At 40.3% G+C, this 18,466-nt stretch overlaps 1 protein-coding gene across 1 annotated transcript; it reads left to right on the top strand.

Moving 5' to 3' along the window:
• Positions 1 to 13,182: 13,182 nt before the first annotated feature.
• OR5AU1 (olfactory receptor family 5 subfamily AU member 1) lies at positions 13,183 to 15,669 on the top strand (the record flags this gene model as incomplete). The annotated part of the gene is given in 6 exon segments (XM_082734442.1): positions 13,183 to 13,351; positions 13,354 to 13,563; positions 13,566 to 13,730; positions 13,733 to 13,783; positions 15,381 to 15,530; positions 15,533 to 15,669. Coding segments are annotated over 6 exon segments (882 nt in total).
• Between the last annotated feature and the right edge of the window lie 2,797 nt (positions 15,670 to 18,466).

Genomic DNA, 18,466 nt, shown 5'->3' with positions numbered 1-18,466 from the left:
AATGGGAAGCCTGTTCCCTCTCCCTCTGCCTGCCATGCCCCTAATGTTGGAGTAACATTAGATTTTTCAGAAAAGTTGCAAAGACAGTACAGAATATGTAAGTGATGAACCACTGAATTCTACTGAAACCAATATTGCATTGAGTGTTAACGAGAATTTAAAGTTTTAAAATTTTAATAATAAATGTAAACCTCATCATTAAAAAACAAAAAACAGTAACAAAAAACAGTACAGAGAGCTCCCCATATGCCCATCCTCCAGCTTCCCTTAATATTAACATCTTAATGCTACTATGGTACATTAGTCAAAACGAATCAACTTAAGACCTAGGGTGCCTGGGTGGCTCAGTCGGTTGGGCCTCTGACTCTTGATTTCAGCTCATGTCATGATCTCAGGGTCCTGAAATTGAGCCCTATATCAGGCTCTACACTGGGCATGGAGCCTGCTTGAATTTCTCTCCCTTCTGCCCCTCCCCTGTGTTCACAGTCTTTTTCGTGCACGCTCTCTCTTAAAAACAAAAAACTCCAGAACTTACTCAGATTTTGGCAGTTACTACATTCACTCATGTTTGTTTCTGCACAATTTTATCACATGTGTTAATTCATGTAACTATCACCACACTCAATATACTGAAGTGTGCCATTGCACCCAAAGAACCCTTATACTATTTATTGTCATACTATGTCCCCCATCCTCCTACAGCTGTTCCTAACTTTTTTTTTTTTTTTAAAGATTTTATTTATTTATTTGACAGGCAGAGATCACAAGTAGGCAGAGAGGCAGGCAGAGAGGAGGAAGCAGGCTCCCTGCCGGGCAGAGAGCCCAATGCAGGGCTCTATCCCAGGACCCTGGGATCATGACCTGAGCTGAAGGCAGAGGCTTTAACCCGCTGAGCCACCCAGGTGTCCCTGTTCCTAACTTTTTAAATCACTAATCTGTTCTTCATTACTATAATTTTGCTGTTTCGAGAAGTTATAAAAATGACATCATACAGTATGTAACCTTTTGAGACTGGCTGCCTCTCCACACACACACACACACACACATAGCACAATGCCCTTGAATCCCACCCAAGTTGTTACATGTAACAATAGTTTGTTCCTTTTTGTTGCTGTGGATGTACCAGTTTATTTAACCATTCATCTGTTGAAGGACATTTGGGATGTTTCCAGTTGGGGGCTATTACAAATAAAGTTGCTATGAATATTTGTGTATCAGTTTTCAGGGATGTATGTTTTCATTTCTCTGGGATAAATGCCCAGGAAGGAGTGTCGTGATTGGTGAGTAGCAAGGTAAGTGTATATTTAATTTTATGAGAAATTGCCAAACCATTTACCAGAGTTGCTGTGTTATTTTACATTCCCACCAACAAGAACAAGAAATCCAGTTTCTCTGCATTCTTGGCAAGATTTGAGATCGTCACTAGTTACTTTTTTCTAATGTAATCTCCACACCCAATGTGGGGCTCAAACCTCAAACTTAAACCCTGAGATCAAGAGTCACATGCTCCACTGACTTAGCCACCCAGGCGCCCCGAGATTATTTTTTTTAATTTTATTTATTTGACAGAGATCACTAGTAGGCAGAGAGGTAGGCAGAATGAGAGGAGGAAGCAGGCTCGCTGCTGAGCAGGGAGCCCAATGCGGGGCTCGATTCCAGGACCCCAGGATCATGACCAGAGCCGAAGGCAGAGGCTTTAACCCACTGAGCCACCCAGGCACTCCGATGCCGCAAGATTATGACTAGTTTTTATTTTCACTTTTTTAATAGGTATGAAAGTGGGATTTTGTTTTTGTTTGCTTGTTTGCATTTCCCTAATGGCCAATGATACCATCTTTTCACAGGGTTATCTGCCACTTGGTGAACTATCCATGCCTTTTATCCATGTTATAATTGGATTTTTTTAAAATTTAATTTAATTTAATTTTATTTTATTTTAGGTAAGCTCTTTGGCGAACATGGGGCTTAAACTTAATGACCCCGAGATCAAGAGATGCATGCTCTGTTGACTGACCTAGCCAAATGTCCTTATAATTGGATTTTTTTTTTTTTTTAACGCTGAATCTTGAGGGGTTTCACCATGTTGGGTGTAGAGCTTACTTAAATCAAACAAAACAAAAACAGACAAAAAACCCTGAGTTTTAAGAGTTCCTTATATATTCTAGATACAGATCATTTGTGAAATAGTGTGCAAATATTTCCTCTCATTCTTATCTTGTCTTTTCATGTTTAACAGATCTTTTTTAAGTGTTTAATTTTGATAAGGTCCAATTTATCAATTTTTGTCTTTTATGGATCATGCTTTTAGTGTCATTTCTAATAACTCTTTACCAAGAACTAGATCCTGATGATTTTCTCCTGGTTTTTTTTCTCATAAGGTTTTTTATGTAAATTTAATTTGCCAACATTATAGTACCTTATTAGTTTCAGATGTAGAGTTAAATAACTAATCAATTGCATATAACATGCAGTGTTCATCACATCATATGCCCTCCTTAATGCCCATCAGTTACCCATCCCCCATTCACCTCCTCTCCAGCAACCCTCAGTTTGTTTCCTATAGTTAAGAGTCTCTCATGGTTCTGATGACTTCTCATTCAGTTGTCCATTCCTTCCCCTATGATCATTTGTGCTGTTTCTTATATTCCACATGAGTGAAACCAAGTGATAATTGTCTTTCTCTGATTGACTTATTTCGCTCAGCATAATACCCTCCAGTTCCACCCACTTCAGTGTAAATGTAAGTATTCATCCTTTTTGATGGCTGAGTAATAATATCCCATTGTGTGTGTGTGTTTATCACATCTTGATCCATTCATATGTTGATGGATATCTTGGCTCTCTCCATAGTTTGGCTATTGTGGACATTGCTGCTGTAAACATGGGGTGTAGGTGCCCCTCGGATCATTACATTTGTGTCTTTGGGGTAAATACCTAGTAGTGCGATTGCTGGGTTGTAGGGTAGCTCTATTTTTAACTTCTTGAGGAACCTCCATAGAGTTTTCCAGAGTGGTTGTACCAGTTTGCATTCCCACCAACAGTGTAAGAGGGTTCTCCTTTCTCCACATTTGTTGTTTCCTGACTTGTTAATTTTAGCCATTCTGACTGGTATGAAGTGATACCTCATTGTGGTTTTGATTCATATTTCCCTGATGCCAAGTGATGTTGAGCATTTTTTTCATGTGTCTGTTGGCCATCTGTATGTCTTCTTTGGAAAAATGTCTGTTCATGTGTTTTGCTCGTTTCTTGACTGGATTATTTGTTTTCTTGGGTGTTGAGTTTGATAAGTTCTTTATAGATCTTGGATACTAGTAGCCCTTTATCTGATACATCAATTGCAAATATCTTCTCCCATTCCATAGGCTGCCTTTTAGTTTTGCTGGTTGTTTCCTTTGATATGCAAAAGCTTTCTGTCTTGATGAAGTCCTAGTAGTTCATTTTTGCTTTTGTTTCCTTGCCTCTGTAGATGTGTCTAGCAAGAAGTTGCTGTGGCCGAGGTCAAAGAGGTTGCTATCTGTATTCTACTCGAGGATTTTGAGCACTCAGGCTCCCCACTTGATGGATTTCTATCTCACATTTAGATCTTTTATCCATTTTGAGTTTATTGTTGTGTGTGGTGTAAGAGATTGGTTCAGTTTCATTCTTACGCATGTGGCTGCCCAATTTTCCCAACAATATTTGTTGAAGAGACTGTCTCTCTTCCATTAGACGTTCTTTACTGCTTTGTCGAAGATTAGTTGACCATAGAGTTGAGGGTGCATTTCTGGGTTCTCTTCTGACAAGTTTTATAGTCATCTTTTACATTTAAATCTATAAGCCATTAAAAAATTTTTTTGTATAAGATGTAGGGTTTAGATTGAAAGCATTCATGTGTGTGTGTGTGTGTGTATGTGTGTTTATTTGTTTTTACCTATGGCTGTTCAGTTGCTCCAGCACTGTTTGTTGAAAAGACTATCCTTCTACCAGGGAATTGCTTTTGCACCTTGTCAAAAGTTGGTTGGGCCTACTTATGTGGATTCTATTTTAGGATTTTCTATTTTGTTCTGTTGAGCAATATATTTATCCATCTATCTATACCATATTTTTGTTAACTGTAACAAGATAGTCTTAAAATTGGGAGGAATGATTCTTTCTACTTTATTCTTTTATTTTTATGTCTTGATTTTGTATTTTGTAACCTCACTGCACTCTCTTATTCTAAGAGTTCTGTTGATTGCTTGGTTAGTAGCTGCACTGAGAAAGGGATTTTCTCAATCATTGAGAATACATTTGTAGACTCATCTGCCTAGATAGTGACATCAACTGTAAAAAGGGATACTTACATTTCTTCCTTTCCAATATGTGTTCTTTTTGTTTCCTTTTTGTGCATTCTTCCACTGGCTAGAATTTCCAGTACAATGATGTACAAGGGTAGTAAGAGCAGATATCCTTGCTTTGTTCCCATTTTTAAAGGGAAAAATATGCAGTCTTCTCCCATAAGTATGATGTTAGCTGCAAGTTTTATCGTTTAGGATAATTTTCCATTTCCCTCTACTTTTAACTTGCTGAGAGGTTGGTTGGTTTGTTTTTTCCCCATGATTGAGTGTTGAATTTTGTTAAGTGCTTTTTGTACATCAGTTGGTGTTATTGTGTGACTTTCTTTTTTTTTTTTTTTAATTTATATATTTGATAGAGATCACAAGTAGGTGGAGAGGCAGGTAGAGAGAAGAGCAAAGCAGGCTCCCCTCTGAGCAGAGAGCCCCATGCGGGGCTTGATTCCAGGACCCTGAGATCATGACCTGAGCTGAAGGCAGAGGCTTAACCCACTGAGCCACCCAGGCACCCCTATTGTGTGACTTTCTTACTTTCTTCTTTAGCCTGTTAATATGGTGTATTCTATTGACTGCTTTCCAAATGTTGAAAGAAACTTGCATCCCAGAAACAAACCCACTTAGTCATGGTACATAATTTTTTCTATATGCCTGGTTAGATTCTACATGCTCATATTTAATTGCAGACTTTTGGGTCTATATTCATGAGACTTTTTTTTCTTACTACGATCTTGTTCTGGTTTTTGGTTTGGTTTGATTAGTATCATGGTTTGGAAAGGTTCCTTCTATTTTCTTGAAGAGATTATGTAGAGTTGGTATAGTTCTTTTTTTAAACATTTGGTGGAATTATCCACTGAAACCATCTAGACCTAGAGATTTATTTTTAAAATAAGTAACTCAGTTACTTTTCTATTTTGTATTGAGTGATTTTAGTAGTGTTTTATTTTTTAGGAATTGATCCGTCATATCAAAGTTGTTGAATTTATGTGGGTAGAGTTGTTTCACCTATGCTCCCTTTATTTTTTTTCCCCTATGCTCTTATTATTCTTTTAATGTCTTTGGGCTCTGTAGTGAGATCTAACTGTTTGATTTTTTATATTAGTAACTTGTGTCTTTTTTTTTTTTTCCTTTGTCAGTCTTGCTGGAGGTTTTTCAAGATTGTTGATCCATTTGAAGAGCCACATTTTGTTCATTTTTTCTATTTTTCTCTTCACAATTTCATTTTTTCTGCTGTTATCTTTATTATTCCCCTTCTTCTGCTTGCTTCAGGCTTGTTTTGTGCTTTTTGTGGGTTCTTAAGATATAAGCACTTAATGCTATAAACTTATTTTTTCGTGTTGCTGTAGCTGTGTCCCACAAATTTTGATATGTTATAATTTAATTTTTATTCAGTTTAGTGTGATTTTTATTCCCTTTAATTTTTTTTCCTCCGTAAGTTATTTAGATTTGTGTTGTTAAAAGTTCAAGTGTTTGCATATTTTCCTATTTCCTATTCTGTTATTGTTTTCTCTTTTTTTTAAGATTTTATTTATTTATTTGAGAGAGAGAGACAGCAAGAGAGGCAACACAAGCAGGGGGAGTGGGAGAGGGAGAAGCAGGCTTCCCACTGATCAGGCAGCCCAATGCTGGGCTCAATCCCAGGACCCTGGGATCATAACCTGAGCCAAAGGCAGTTACTTAACACAGGCACCCCTGTTATTGATTTCTAGTTTGTTGCCATTATGATCAGAAGACATATTCTGTATTATTTCAAAAAAGATTTTATTTATTTATTTATTTATGTATTTGAGAGAGAGAGCATAAGCCAGGGAAGGGCAGAGGGAGGAGCACATGCTTCACTGAGCAGGGATCCTGACTGGGGCTTGATCCTAGGACCCCAAGATCATGACCTGTGGCAGAAGGCAGCCACTTAACTGGCTAAGCCAGGGAGGTGCCCTGGATTTCAGAATTTTTATAACTCAATGACTTTTGTGTGCCTACCTTCCTCATCCCTCCTTTTTATTCCATAGTGGTTATCCCATACCTGTCCTTTCATTATATGTTATGAGTGTAGAAGCCAGATATAACTTGTGCGTTTGGCTCATCAGCCTTATGATTGAGTGGAATTGTACTGGAGAAATGCCATGTAACTCTACCTAATGAGTTTCATCTATACCTACCTAGTTTAGATGATGTGATCATGGACTTGAGCTGACACTGTAATGGAATGTGACTACTGAGGACCTTGGGAAGGGGTATTTTACATATAAGGTGGACACAAGTCATTGAGGTCCAGGGGGCAAACTGTGATAGCCAGTCTTCAAGATGGCCTCAAGACTTTCACCTCCTGGTATTGATACCCTTGTGTAGTCCACTCCCACAGTGAATAGGGCTGACCTGTGTTACAATAGGATATTGTGGAAATTGTATTATGTCACTTCTCAGGACTATAAGATAATAAATGTTTATTGATTTAAACTACTAAATTATGGGAGGATTTATTCTATGGCAATAGAACACTAATCCAGTGACCAATTAATTTACTTAAATATTATGAACTTGGGGTCTCTGGGTGGCTCAGTTGGTTAAATGTCTGACTCTTGGTTTCCACTCAGGTCATGACCTCAGGGTCATGAGATCAAGCCCTGTGTTGGATTTCAGAGCTGAGCATGGAGTTTGCTTAAGATTCTCTCCACCTCTCCCGCTGGCCCTCCTACTCATGCTTGCTTCTCTCTCTCTCTCTCTCTCTCAAATATATCTTTTTAAAGATATATCAATATGAATTATGAGTTTAAGTATATTTGATAGACTTAAATATCACTGTTAAATATTTAAGGATAGCTACTAATAGAAATAGAAGGATCAGTAGAAGGGGGGAAAAACACATTGAAAAACAAAGAAAATTTAATCCAAAAGGAAATGAAAATAATGTCAGAGACTGGGAGAGGGAAGCAAATTAGAAAAAGTACGATAAATGGAAAAATCAAGTGAATTGTAAAAATAAATTCAATATATATTAAAGCTCCCCTAAATTGTAAAAAAAAAAAAAAAAAAAAAAAAAAAAAAAAGGCCAGAAATCAAAACCAAACCCCCGAATCTTACCAACATAAAAGCACAGATGCTCTGATTGGCTAAAAGAAAAAATTCCAGATATATGATGTTTACAAAAGCCACACCTAAAACTTGGGGTGTTTGTTCTCAAAATGATTTTAATGAGTAACAAGCTAAAGACCACGCAAGGGATGCAAACTCCTTCACCATCAATAAAGGAAATGAGAGACTGAGTAACAATACCTCCACAGAGAAGACACAGCAGTAATCCAGCAAAGGGGCAATTATCCCTGGCTTTCAGATCTCCACTAAGGTAGTCAGCTGTCAAGGATAACATCTGATGGGGTGGGGATCTTGTCCCATTCTTTTTTTTTTTTTTTAAAGATTTTATTTATTTATTTGACAGACATAGATCACAAGCAGGCAGAGAGAGAGAGAGAGAGGGAAGCAGGCCTCCTGCAAAGCAGGGAGCCCGATGCGGGGCTCGATCCCAGTACCCTGAGATCATGACCCGAGCCAAAGGCAGCAGCCCAAACCACTGAACCACCCAGGTGCCCTAGGGTCTTGTCCCATTCTTCACCAAGTTGCCTTTCACAATGTTTGTTTGATTTTTGCCTAGTCCATACCAGGTTTTCTATCTAATAAAGCTTCAAAACATTCCTGAATGTTTACTGTGTGACAGGGTACATCTGAAATCAGTTTTTTGGGCATATTGTCATCCTAGAAAGACCCAGAATTCAGGTCTGCTTGGAGAAATTCTGCAAACATAATGGCACAGCAAAGTTGAAAATAAAAGGTTAAGAGTAAAGGGATAGAAAGAGATCTACCATGCTAATAGTATTCAATAAAACTGTAGTGACAGTATTACTATCAGAAAAAGTGTATTTAGGGGCGCCTGGGTGGCTCAGTGAGTTAAAGCCTCTGCCTTCAGCTCAGGTCGAGATTCCAGCATCCTGGGATCAAGCTCCACATCAGGCTCTCTGCTCTGCAGGGAAGCTGCTTTCCCCGCTCTCTCTCTGCCTGCTTCTTTGCCTACTTGTGATCTCTGTCTGTCAAATAAATAAATAAAATCTTTTTTAAAAATAAAGAAAAAGTGTATTTCAGAGCAAAAAGTATCAGTAGGCATAAAGAAAGTAATTTTGTAATAATAAGTGGGTAAATTTATCAAGAGGACATAACAATATGTTCTTTTTTTTTTTTTTTTTTTTTTTTTTTTGCCTAATAAAGGAAGTTCAAAATACCTCAAGCAAAAAGTAGAGAACTATAGGGAGAAATAAACAAACTCACCATTACAGTTATTCATTATACTCCCCCTTCAATACTTTATAAAAAAACAAGCAGGCAGACTATCAGAAAGGATATAGTAGACTTGAACAACAGTATCAAGCAACTTGACCTAACTGGTGATTATGGAGCACTCTACCCAAGAACAGCAGAATATACATTCTTTTTAAGTCAACATGGAACATTCACCAAAAGGGAACATATTCTAGGCCATAAAACAAGTCTCAATAAATTCACAAGCATTCAAGTCATACAAAGTATGTTCTTTGACCACATGCTATTAAATTAGAAATCAAGAACAGAAAGATCCCTAGGAAATCCCCAAATCTTTGGAAACTAAGTATATAGCTTTAATTTTACTATGATCTTGGGCAAGGAGGTCCTAGGTATACATTGGCTAACTGGCATACAAGAAAAGCAAAGCTACAAAAATGTGGTTTTCCAGTGGAGAAAAATACAAATAATAATTATGTAAGAGTTCAGTTTAGGGTAAAGGGAGAGCAGTCTTTTGGGGCTAATGATGAGCATACTGACTGAGATCTCGTGTAGACCCCTTCTCTCCATTCCCAGGTTCCTAGTCACCTTATTATTCCTCAGGATAGAGGCTCTTGGAGATGCTACTAACTTCGCAAACACATTAATGGGTCTACCTGGGGCCAATTATTCTCACTTCCTCAGCTGCCTCCTAAAATCTCATCAGTGAACACATCATCGTCCCCAGCTGTGAGCTGCTGGGCTGCCCAGGGGAAGGGATGTCTCTCCCCACCCTTGAGATCAGTTTCGAGGACATCTTGGGGAGTAGGAGCTGCTTTCTTCCCATCACCATGTGAAAGGCTAAAGTCTATGATCTCCACATTTCAGTCTACGGACCCAAAGAATCTGGCTTAGTCTTTATTGTTTTTCTACTAAAGGCTTGTGTTCTGATCTCTAGAGCAAGAGCTTTGCCATCAAGTCATATGCTTTATTAGAATTAAATGATTTGCTTAAGAACATGTCAAGCAACTTTGAAGGAGGAAGTTCTCTGGTGTTTGAGGTAATATTCAGATTTCTGGAAATTGTTGACTATTGATACACATTCAGGAAGGAAGAGAATGGCCGGGACAACCATCCTACTCATGGGCTGATTTTCCAGGACATGGAGAATTCCAGCACGTTAGAAAAGGATATTTATGTGTGGCTCAGGAAGATCTGTCTGCTCCCACAGGTACCCCATGGTTTAGTGTTTCTCAAAGTGTGGCTCAGAGATGCCCTGTTTCATCACCAGATTTGGGGGCCCAGCTATAGACCTACTAGATCAAATTTTCTGAGTTTGGGACCAGGAATCTGCACAAATAACAACCTTCTCTGGTGAAGTCTGGGCAGGACACCTTAATGCTTGAGAACCATTGTTTAGGGTCACTGTTGCTCAAAGAGATGCACTAGCTGTTCCTTTGGCTGCCTTCTCTCTATCTGTGCTCCCACTCTGCCATTCCAGGGAGGAGAGCAAGGAGGCAGCTATAAATAAAGCCCCTTGACTACTCCTCTCTCACCTACAGGCCCCAGGCACTGGTTCTCACTCCTGGACACTAACCATTTCCATGTGAAAAGACCACCCTTAAGTTTTCTTCCTAGTTTTCATTCACAGATACAAATTGTAGCCAACAGAAATGATGGTTATTTCAGTGTCCCTTGGAAAACTGATGGAGATGTCAATTTCTTCACCGTCCCTTGCTTGGCTTACTCTCTGTACTCTGATTCTGAGTTTAGCGCAGATCAGAGAAGATGTGAGGGGAAAGTGGAGAGAAAGAGAGGATTTAAAGCAAGTAATGAACCTGGAGGTCCTGATCAGTTACCCGCTGTATTCCCTACCACCCTATCCTGTCCCACCCCACCTCCCCACCTCACGTACACTATTCTGATCATTGGCCGCATTCCCACTTTCCTCAGTTTTTCCATTATTTTCATGAGCGAGATACTTGCAGGTCAGTTACCCACACCAAAACAGTCTATTGAAGGAAGATGTAAAGCTGGGGCTAAAGAAGTCCTACTCCACTCGTAACAATTTCTCAGCTTCCCTGAAGTTCCTGTAAGTTACCCCAACCTGGGATTTTTACAGTCATTTCTCTGAAGGCTTTGTAATTTGCTTTGAAGTTGGGTCGGCCTTTGAAACCAATGGAGCTAATGACATTTGCAACCCAAATCTAGGGCTGCCCACACCCCTATGATAATGGGCTTTGTTATAAACTAACAGCTATTAGTTTAAGAATGGCTGAATGCGGGGCACCTGGATGTCTCAGTTGGTTAAGTATCTGACTCTTGATTTTTGGCTCAGGTCATGATCTCAGGATCGTGAGATCGAGCCCCACATCGGACTCTGCACTCAGTGCTCAGTGCGGTGTCTGCCTTGGATCTTCTCTGGCTCCCTCTGTCCTTCCCGCTGTGCTCACGCATGCGCTCTCTCTCTCCCTCCTTTACATAAGTAAGTAAGAAAGTTAATTAATTAATTAATTAAAAAATTATTTATTTGACAGACAGATCACAAGTAGGCAGAGAGGCAGGCAGAAAGAGAGGAGGAATCAGGCTCCCCGCTGAGCAGAGAGCCCGATGGGGGCTTGATCCTAGGATGCTGAGATTATGACCTGAGCCAAAGGCAGAGGCTTTAACCCACTGAGCCACCAAGGCCCTCCAATAAATAAATTTTTTAAGAAATGGCTGAATGTTACATCTCATTGACATCAGATAAATCACAGAGTTATGCTTCATGTGCTTTAAAAGAAGTTTCAAGGCTCTTTGTTCAAATTTTCCCTCTTCAAGTGTCTCAACTTTAGTGGATCATGTGACCTCTTCAGGCATTATTACAGTGTTTTCTTCTTGTCACCATTCACAGTGCTCTACCAGTAGCCGGAGTGCCTTTGTTATCTTACTCCACAGTCAAGTTTAGTTATCTATATCTTTTGAGTCTTCTCCTGCCCTGGTAGTTTGATGATTCCAGAAACTCTGCAAGTGGGATAAATTAGAAACTTCGCTCAATGCACCTCTCCTCTCCCAAATCCTCCCAACATCACCCACAGCTGTGTCATTCACTTGTACTCCTCAGGGCAGGACAAAGGGGCTCACTTCTGCACTCTTTCACCCTACCCAATCACATCTGCTGGCTTAAAAGTCTTTGCAGCTGCGGGTCCTCATCAAAGAGCATGGAGTGCTTAACTGACTCCAGAACCCAGAGGTAATTCAGAAACATGGGCAGCAGAGCAGCAGAGTATGGTGTTTGGATGGTGTATCCATGCCTTGTTCATTCTCCCAATAGGAAAGGCATTTATAAAGCCTAAGTCCTGGGGAGGAGATGTTCCTTTCCCTCTGGTCCCAAAGACCTTCGAGTTCGGGGTGATCCTGTTCCTTGGAAATGACTCAAGACTGCCAAGGATACTTCCAAGAGCAAGGTCTCAGCTTGTACTTCATGCTCTACACCGTCCCCATCTCCCCACATCCCAAACCCTCGTCGCTGTTAAAATTCACAGTGGTGCTTAACTTGTGCTGAGTTCAGAGGCCATTTTAGAGCTGATCCAATAATCGCCTTCAACTCCTCTAGAACATTCAGGATCGTCTGAAGTTATTCAGTCACTGTTGCTCACACACATGTCTCTGTCTGTGTTTGATGGTGCTTTGCTTGCCAAATTTTGTCATCGTTTCATTTTATCAATCATATTTAGTTATGCGCTAGGTCTGTCTCTCCAATGAGAATAATCAAAGCTAACATTCTTTGAGCTTTCTTAACATGCCAGGCTTTGTTCACATGCTTTTATGTGGATTAACTCATTGAATTCTTACAACAATCTTTTGAGATTAGTGCTATTTTCCCTATTGTACAGATGAGAAAACTGAAACTCAGAGAGGTTAAATAACATTCCCACACTAACACAGCTAGTTAGTGGTGAGGTCCCAACTTGGAACCTTGGCAGTCTGATGCCAGAACCTGTGTGCTTTAACACAAAACACTGTCCCTAGAATGTAATCTTCCCTTTTTTTTTTAATATATTTTATTTATTTATTTGACAGAGATCACAAGCAGGCAAAGAGGCAGGCAGAGAGAGGAGGGGAAGCAGGCTCCCCGATGAGCCGAGAGCCCGATGTGGGGCTCGATCCCAGGACCCTGGGATCATGACCTGAGCTGAAGGCAGAGGCTTTAACCCACTGAGCCACCCAGGAGCCCCTAGAATGTAAGCTTCCTAAAGACACACTTTTGAATTTCCGAAGCTTAGCATATGGAAGGCCAGTCAACAAATATTTCCCAAGTAACTGTTTCATTATTTAGAGCATCTTAAGGTCGCAGAGAGACCAAATTTTATATATTTCTTTTCTGTTTTTACTACTGCTCTAGTAATGCTTCCAAACCAACCACATGACCAAGTAGAGAAGACCTACTCTATGAAAGAATCCTACCTACAAAGGACTTCCACAGTGAGACCAATTCAGATTGCTGCCCTTGACTAAAGCAGAACCAAATCCAGTGAGAGCCCCTGGGTGATCCCCCTCATTTCAGGTGGTCCCCTTGCTCCTCATGCCAGGGCACTGGAGAAATATGGAAGGGGCAAACCTGAGCCAAGAGACTGCATTCAAACTCTTGGGCCTCATCAGAGACCCCCAGTTCCAGAAGCTGCTCTTCACCGTGTTCCTGGGCACACACACCATCACTGTGCTGGGGAACCTGATCATGTTCCTCCTGATCCACATGAGTGCTCTGCACATACCAGGTACTCCCTCCTGAAGAGCCTCTCCTTCTCGGACTTCTACTACTCCTCCACGGTTGTCCCGCAGACCCTGGTGAACTTCTCAGCCAAGAGGAAGGTGATTTCCTATTTTGGCTGCATGGCCCAGCTGTTCTTCTGTGAGGGTTTCACCACCAGTGAGTGCTCTCTCATTGCCACCTTGGCCTATGACCGCTATGCCGCCATTTGTAACCCCTGCTCTTCCCACTTGCCATGCCTCCTGAGATCTGTGTCTCTTTTATTATAGGCTTCTATGGTGCAGGGTTTCTCATTTCTCTTATCCATACAAGCTGTATCTTTAGTCTGAAATTCTGTGGTGCTCACATGCTCACTCACTTCTGTGCCGGACCACCTGTCTTGTCTCGTATTGTGTGGACACCACGCTGAGTGAGATCCTGTTCTTCCTTTTTGCTGGTTTCAACTTTTTTTTTTCTTTAAATTAAATTGATTTATTTATTTTCAGAAAAACAGTATTCATTATTTTTTCACCACTTCAAACCCCTTAGATTGTTTTTCAGAGTCCATAGTCTCCCATGATTCACCTCCCCTTCCAATTTACCCCAACTCCCTTCTCTCTCACACCCCTTGTCCTCCATGATATTTGTTATGCTCCACAAATAAGAGAAACCATATGATAATTGACTCTCTCTGCTTGACTTATTTCACTCAGCATAATCTCTTCCAGTCCCGTCCATGTTGCTATAAAAGTTGGGTATTCATCCTTTCTGATGGAGGCATAATACTCCATAGTGTATATGGGCCACATCTTCCTATCCATTCGTCCATTGAAGGGCATCTTGGTTCTTTCCATAGTTTGGCGACCGTGGCCATTGCTGCTATAAACATTGGGGTACAGATGGCCCTTCTTTTCACTACATCTGTATCTTTGGGGTAAATATCCAGGAGTGCAATTGCAGGGTCATAGGGAAGCTCTATTTTTAATTTCTTGAGGAATCTCCGCACTGTTCTCCAAAGAGGCTGCACCAACTTGCATTCCTACCAACAGTGTAAGAGGGTTCCCCTTTCTCCACATCCTCTCCAACACATGTTGTTTACTGTTTTGTTAATTTTGGCCATTCTAACTGGTGTAAGGTGATATCTCAATGTGGTTTTAATTTGAATCTCCCTGAGGGCTAGTGATGAACAGTCTTTCATGTGTCTGATAGCCATTTGTATGTCTTGATTGGAGAAGTGTCTGTCCATATCTTCTGCCCATTTTTTGATATGTTTGCCTGTTTCGTGTGTGTTGAGTTTGAGGAGTTCATTATAGATCCTGGATATCAACCTTTTGTCTGTACTGTCATTTGCAAATATCTTCTCCCATTCCGTGGGTTGCCTCCTTGTATTTTTGACTGTTTCCTTTGCTGTGCAGAAGCTTTTTATTTTGATGAAGTCCCAAAAGTTTATTTTCGCTTTTGTTTCCTTTGCTTTTGGAGACATATCTTGAAGGAAGTTGCTGTGGCTGATATCAAAGAGATTACTGCCTATGTTCTCCTCTAGAATTCTGATGGATTCCTGTCTCACGTTGAGGTCTTTTATCCATTTTGAGTTTATCTTTGTGTACGGTGTAAGAGAATGGTCGAGTTTCGTTCTTCTACATATAGCTGTCCAATTTTCCCAGCACCATTTATTGAAGACTGTCTTTTTTCCACTGTATATTTTTTCCTGTTTTGTCAAAGATTAATTGACCATAGAGTTGAGGGTCCATATCTGGGCTCTCTACTCTGTTCCACTGGTCTATGTGTCTGTTTTTATGCCAGTACCATGCTGTCTTGGTGATCACAGCTTTGTAATGAAGCTTGAAATCAGGTAACGTGATGCCCCCAGTTTTATTTTGTTTTTCAACATTTCCTTAGCAATTCGGGGTCTCTTCTGATTCCATACAAATTTTTGGATTATTTGCTCTAGCTCTTTGAAGAATACCGGTGGATTTTGATCAGAATGGCATTAAAAGTATAGATTGCTCTAGGCAGTAGAGACATTTTAACAATGTTTATTCTTCCCATCCAAGAGCATGGAATGGTCAACCTTTTGAGCTGCACTGTCACCATTTTGGTCTCCTACCTCTTAATCCTCATTTCCATCCTGAGAATGAACTCAGTCCATGGCAGGTTCAAGGCCTTTTCCACCCGTGCTTCCCACCTCACTGCTGTTTGCCTCTTCATGATACAATACTTGTTATGTACCTGCGCCCCAGGTCCAGCTACTCATTGACCCAAGACCACACAGTTGCTGTGATCTACACAGTGATAATCCCAATGCTGAACCCCCTTATTTATTCCTTGAGAAACAGAATGTGAAGGAAGCTTCTAAGAAAGGTTTGGGGCCAGAAAATAATGGAATAATGGAATACCACATATCTTTAGAAAGCCAAGGGAGGGGCACCCGGGTGGCTCAGTCAGTTAAGGATCTGCCTCTGGCTCAGGTCATGATCCCAGGGCCCCGGGATCAAGCCCCACATCGGGGTCCCTGCTCAGTGGGGAGTCTGCTTGAATTTTAGTTTTCCCTTTTGTAAAATAGGAAAACTAATGATTGTAGCAATACAGTTGTTGCTAGGAGAATTGAGTTGATGCAGGCAAAGCACTTAGAAGGGTGCCTGGTTCAGAGCAAGCACTTAATAAACATGAGCTGCTGTTATTGGAAATGGCTGCTGACTTTCAGTTACTCTTGATATAATCATGTGATCTTCCTTCTTTATTTGTTCCTGTGCTGAATTGGAGACACATATTTCCTAATGTTAAGCCATTCATATTTCCTGGAATTCTACCTGGTGGTGAAATGATTTTCTTTTAATAGATGGTTGGATTTGATTTGCAGATGTTATTTAGACTCTTGGCATCTATATTCAAAGATAAAGTTAGACTGTTGTCTTTTTGTATTATCTTTATTAAGTTTTAGTGTTAAGAGTAAACTAGTCTTGGGTACCTGGGTGGCTCAGTCAGTTAAGCGTCTGTCTTTGGCTCAGATCATGGTGTCCAGGTCCTGAGATCGAGCCCCACACTGGGCTCCCTGCTCAGGATAGAGTCTGCTTCTTCCTTTTTCAGTTCCCCTGTTTGTATTGTCTCTCTCGCTGTGTCTCTGCCAAATAAACATGTCTTTAAAAAAAAAAAAAGAATTAACCAGGCTTGTAAAATGTATTGAAGGTCTTTCTTCTTTGCCTGTAGTGTGGAATAATTTAAGTAAGATAGAAATATCTGTTCTTTTTTTTTTTTTTTAAAGATTTTATTTATTTATTTGACAGAGAGAAATCACAAGTAGATGGAGAGGCAGGCAGAGAGAGAGAGAAGGAAGCAGGCTCCCTGCCAAGCAGAGAGCCCGATGCGGGACTCGATCCCAGGACCCTGAGATCATGACCTGAGCCGAAGGCAGCAGCTTAACCCACTGAGCCACCCAGGCGCCCGAAATATCTGTTCTTTAAAAGATGCTGTATACTGGGGCATCTCGGTGGCTTGGTGTGTTAAAGCCTCTGCCTTCAGTTCAGGTGATGATCTCAGGGTTCTGAGATCAAGCCCCATATCAGTCCCTCTGCTCAGCAGGGAGCCTGCTTCCTCCTCTCTCTGCCTGCCTCTCTGCCTACTTGTGATCTCTCTCTCTCTCTGTGTCAAATAAATAAATAAATAAATAAATCTTTAAAAAATTTTTAAAAATATTAAAATGCTGTATATTTTGTGGTGCCTGGATGGCTCAGTCAGTTAAGGTCTTGGTTTCAGCTCAGGTCTCTATCTCAGGGTCATGAGTTCAAGCCCCACACTGGGCTTCACGTTGGGCATGGAGCCTATTTTTAGAAATGTAAAATAAATAAAAATTCTCTATACTTAGCTATAAAACTAACTGAGACTGATGCTTTCTTAAAAGGTAGGTCATTAATTAGCTTTCTTATTTCTTATATAATTATTGGTTTTGTTTTAGTTTTTTTCCCCTGTTTATTAAGTCAACTTGATCATTTGTATTTTATTTTATTTTTTTTAAGATTTTATTTATTTGTTTGTCAGAGAGAGAGAGAGAGCACAAGCAGGCAAAGTGGCAAGCAGAGGCAGAGAGAGAAACAGGCTCGCCCCAGGGAAAGGATCCCGATGTGGGACTGGATCCCAGGATCCTGGGATCATGACCTGAGCCGAAGACAGCGGCTTAACTGACTGAGCCACCCAGGCATCCCGATCATTTGTATTTTATTCAAAAATTATTTCCTTCCGGGACGCCTGGGTGGCTCAGTCATTTGAGCATCTGCCTTGGGCTCAGGTCATGATCCTCCCTCTCCCCCTGCCTGCCACTCCCCCTGCTTGTGCTCATGCTCTCTCTCTCTGTCAAATAAATAAATAAATAAATAAATAAATAAATAAATAAACCTTCAAATAAATTATTTCCTTCTTCTAGTTTTTCAAGATTATTGCCATGAGTTGCTCATATTATTCTCTTATAATTTTTGTACTATCGACACTGACTCCTCTAGGTCTCTCCAGATAGTTTCTTCCATATTTAGGACAATGTAAAAAAGAAATCCTCTTCCATAAAACGAGAGAGATGCAGTAAGTGGTCTGGAGGGTATTAGGTTTTCTTTAGTGTCTTTTATTAAGACTTTATGACTTTGTTCATAATTTCTGCATATCTAGAGACCTCATATTTTTGCATATCTATGTAATATATAGTATTTTTAAAAAAAGCATTATCTGGATATTTTTTGCTTGTGTACAGAAGTAAAGTTGCCTTTTATATATTTCCCTTTTTGTCCAAACACACTGCTACATTTTCTCTATCAATGCCAAATTTTATCTGTAGACTGGGAGGGGTTTTCATGTAGGGAATATTATCTTTTTCCCTTCCAATCCTCATACTTAAAACAATTTTTTTCTTGCTTGACTGCACTGATTTGGAACTTCAGCCTAATACTTAATAGAAATAGTAAAGAAAGACTTTTCCGTGTGTCAGGAATCTGGGCATGGCTCCTTTGGGTTCTCAGCTTCAGAATCTCATAAGGCTGCAGTCAAGGTGTCAGCCAGGACTGGGTCTCATCTGAGGCTCAGCTGGAGAAGGACATATTTCCAAGCCAACATCCTTGTTGTCAGGAATCAGTTCCTTGTGCTTGGGGCTGCCAGCCAG

Source organism: Mustela nivalis (assembly GCF_964662115.1).
Source record: "Mustela nivalis genome assembly, chromosome: 6".
In the NCBI taxonomy this organism is placed as follows: domain Eukaryota; kingdom Metazoa; phylum Chordata; class Mammalia; order Carnivora; family Mustelidae; genus Mustela; species Mustela nivalis.
The sequence above is the reverse complement of the archived record's forward strand: the minus strand, read 5'-3'. Positions and strand labels throughout refer to the sequence as shown.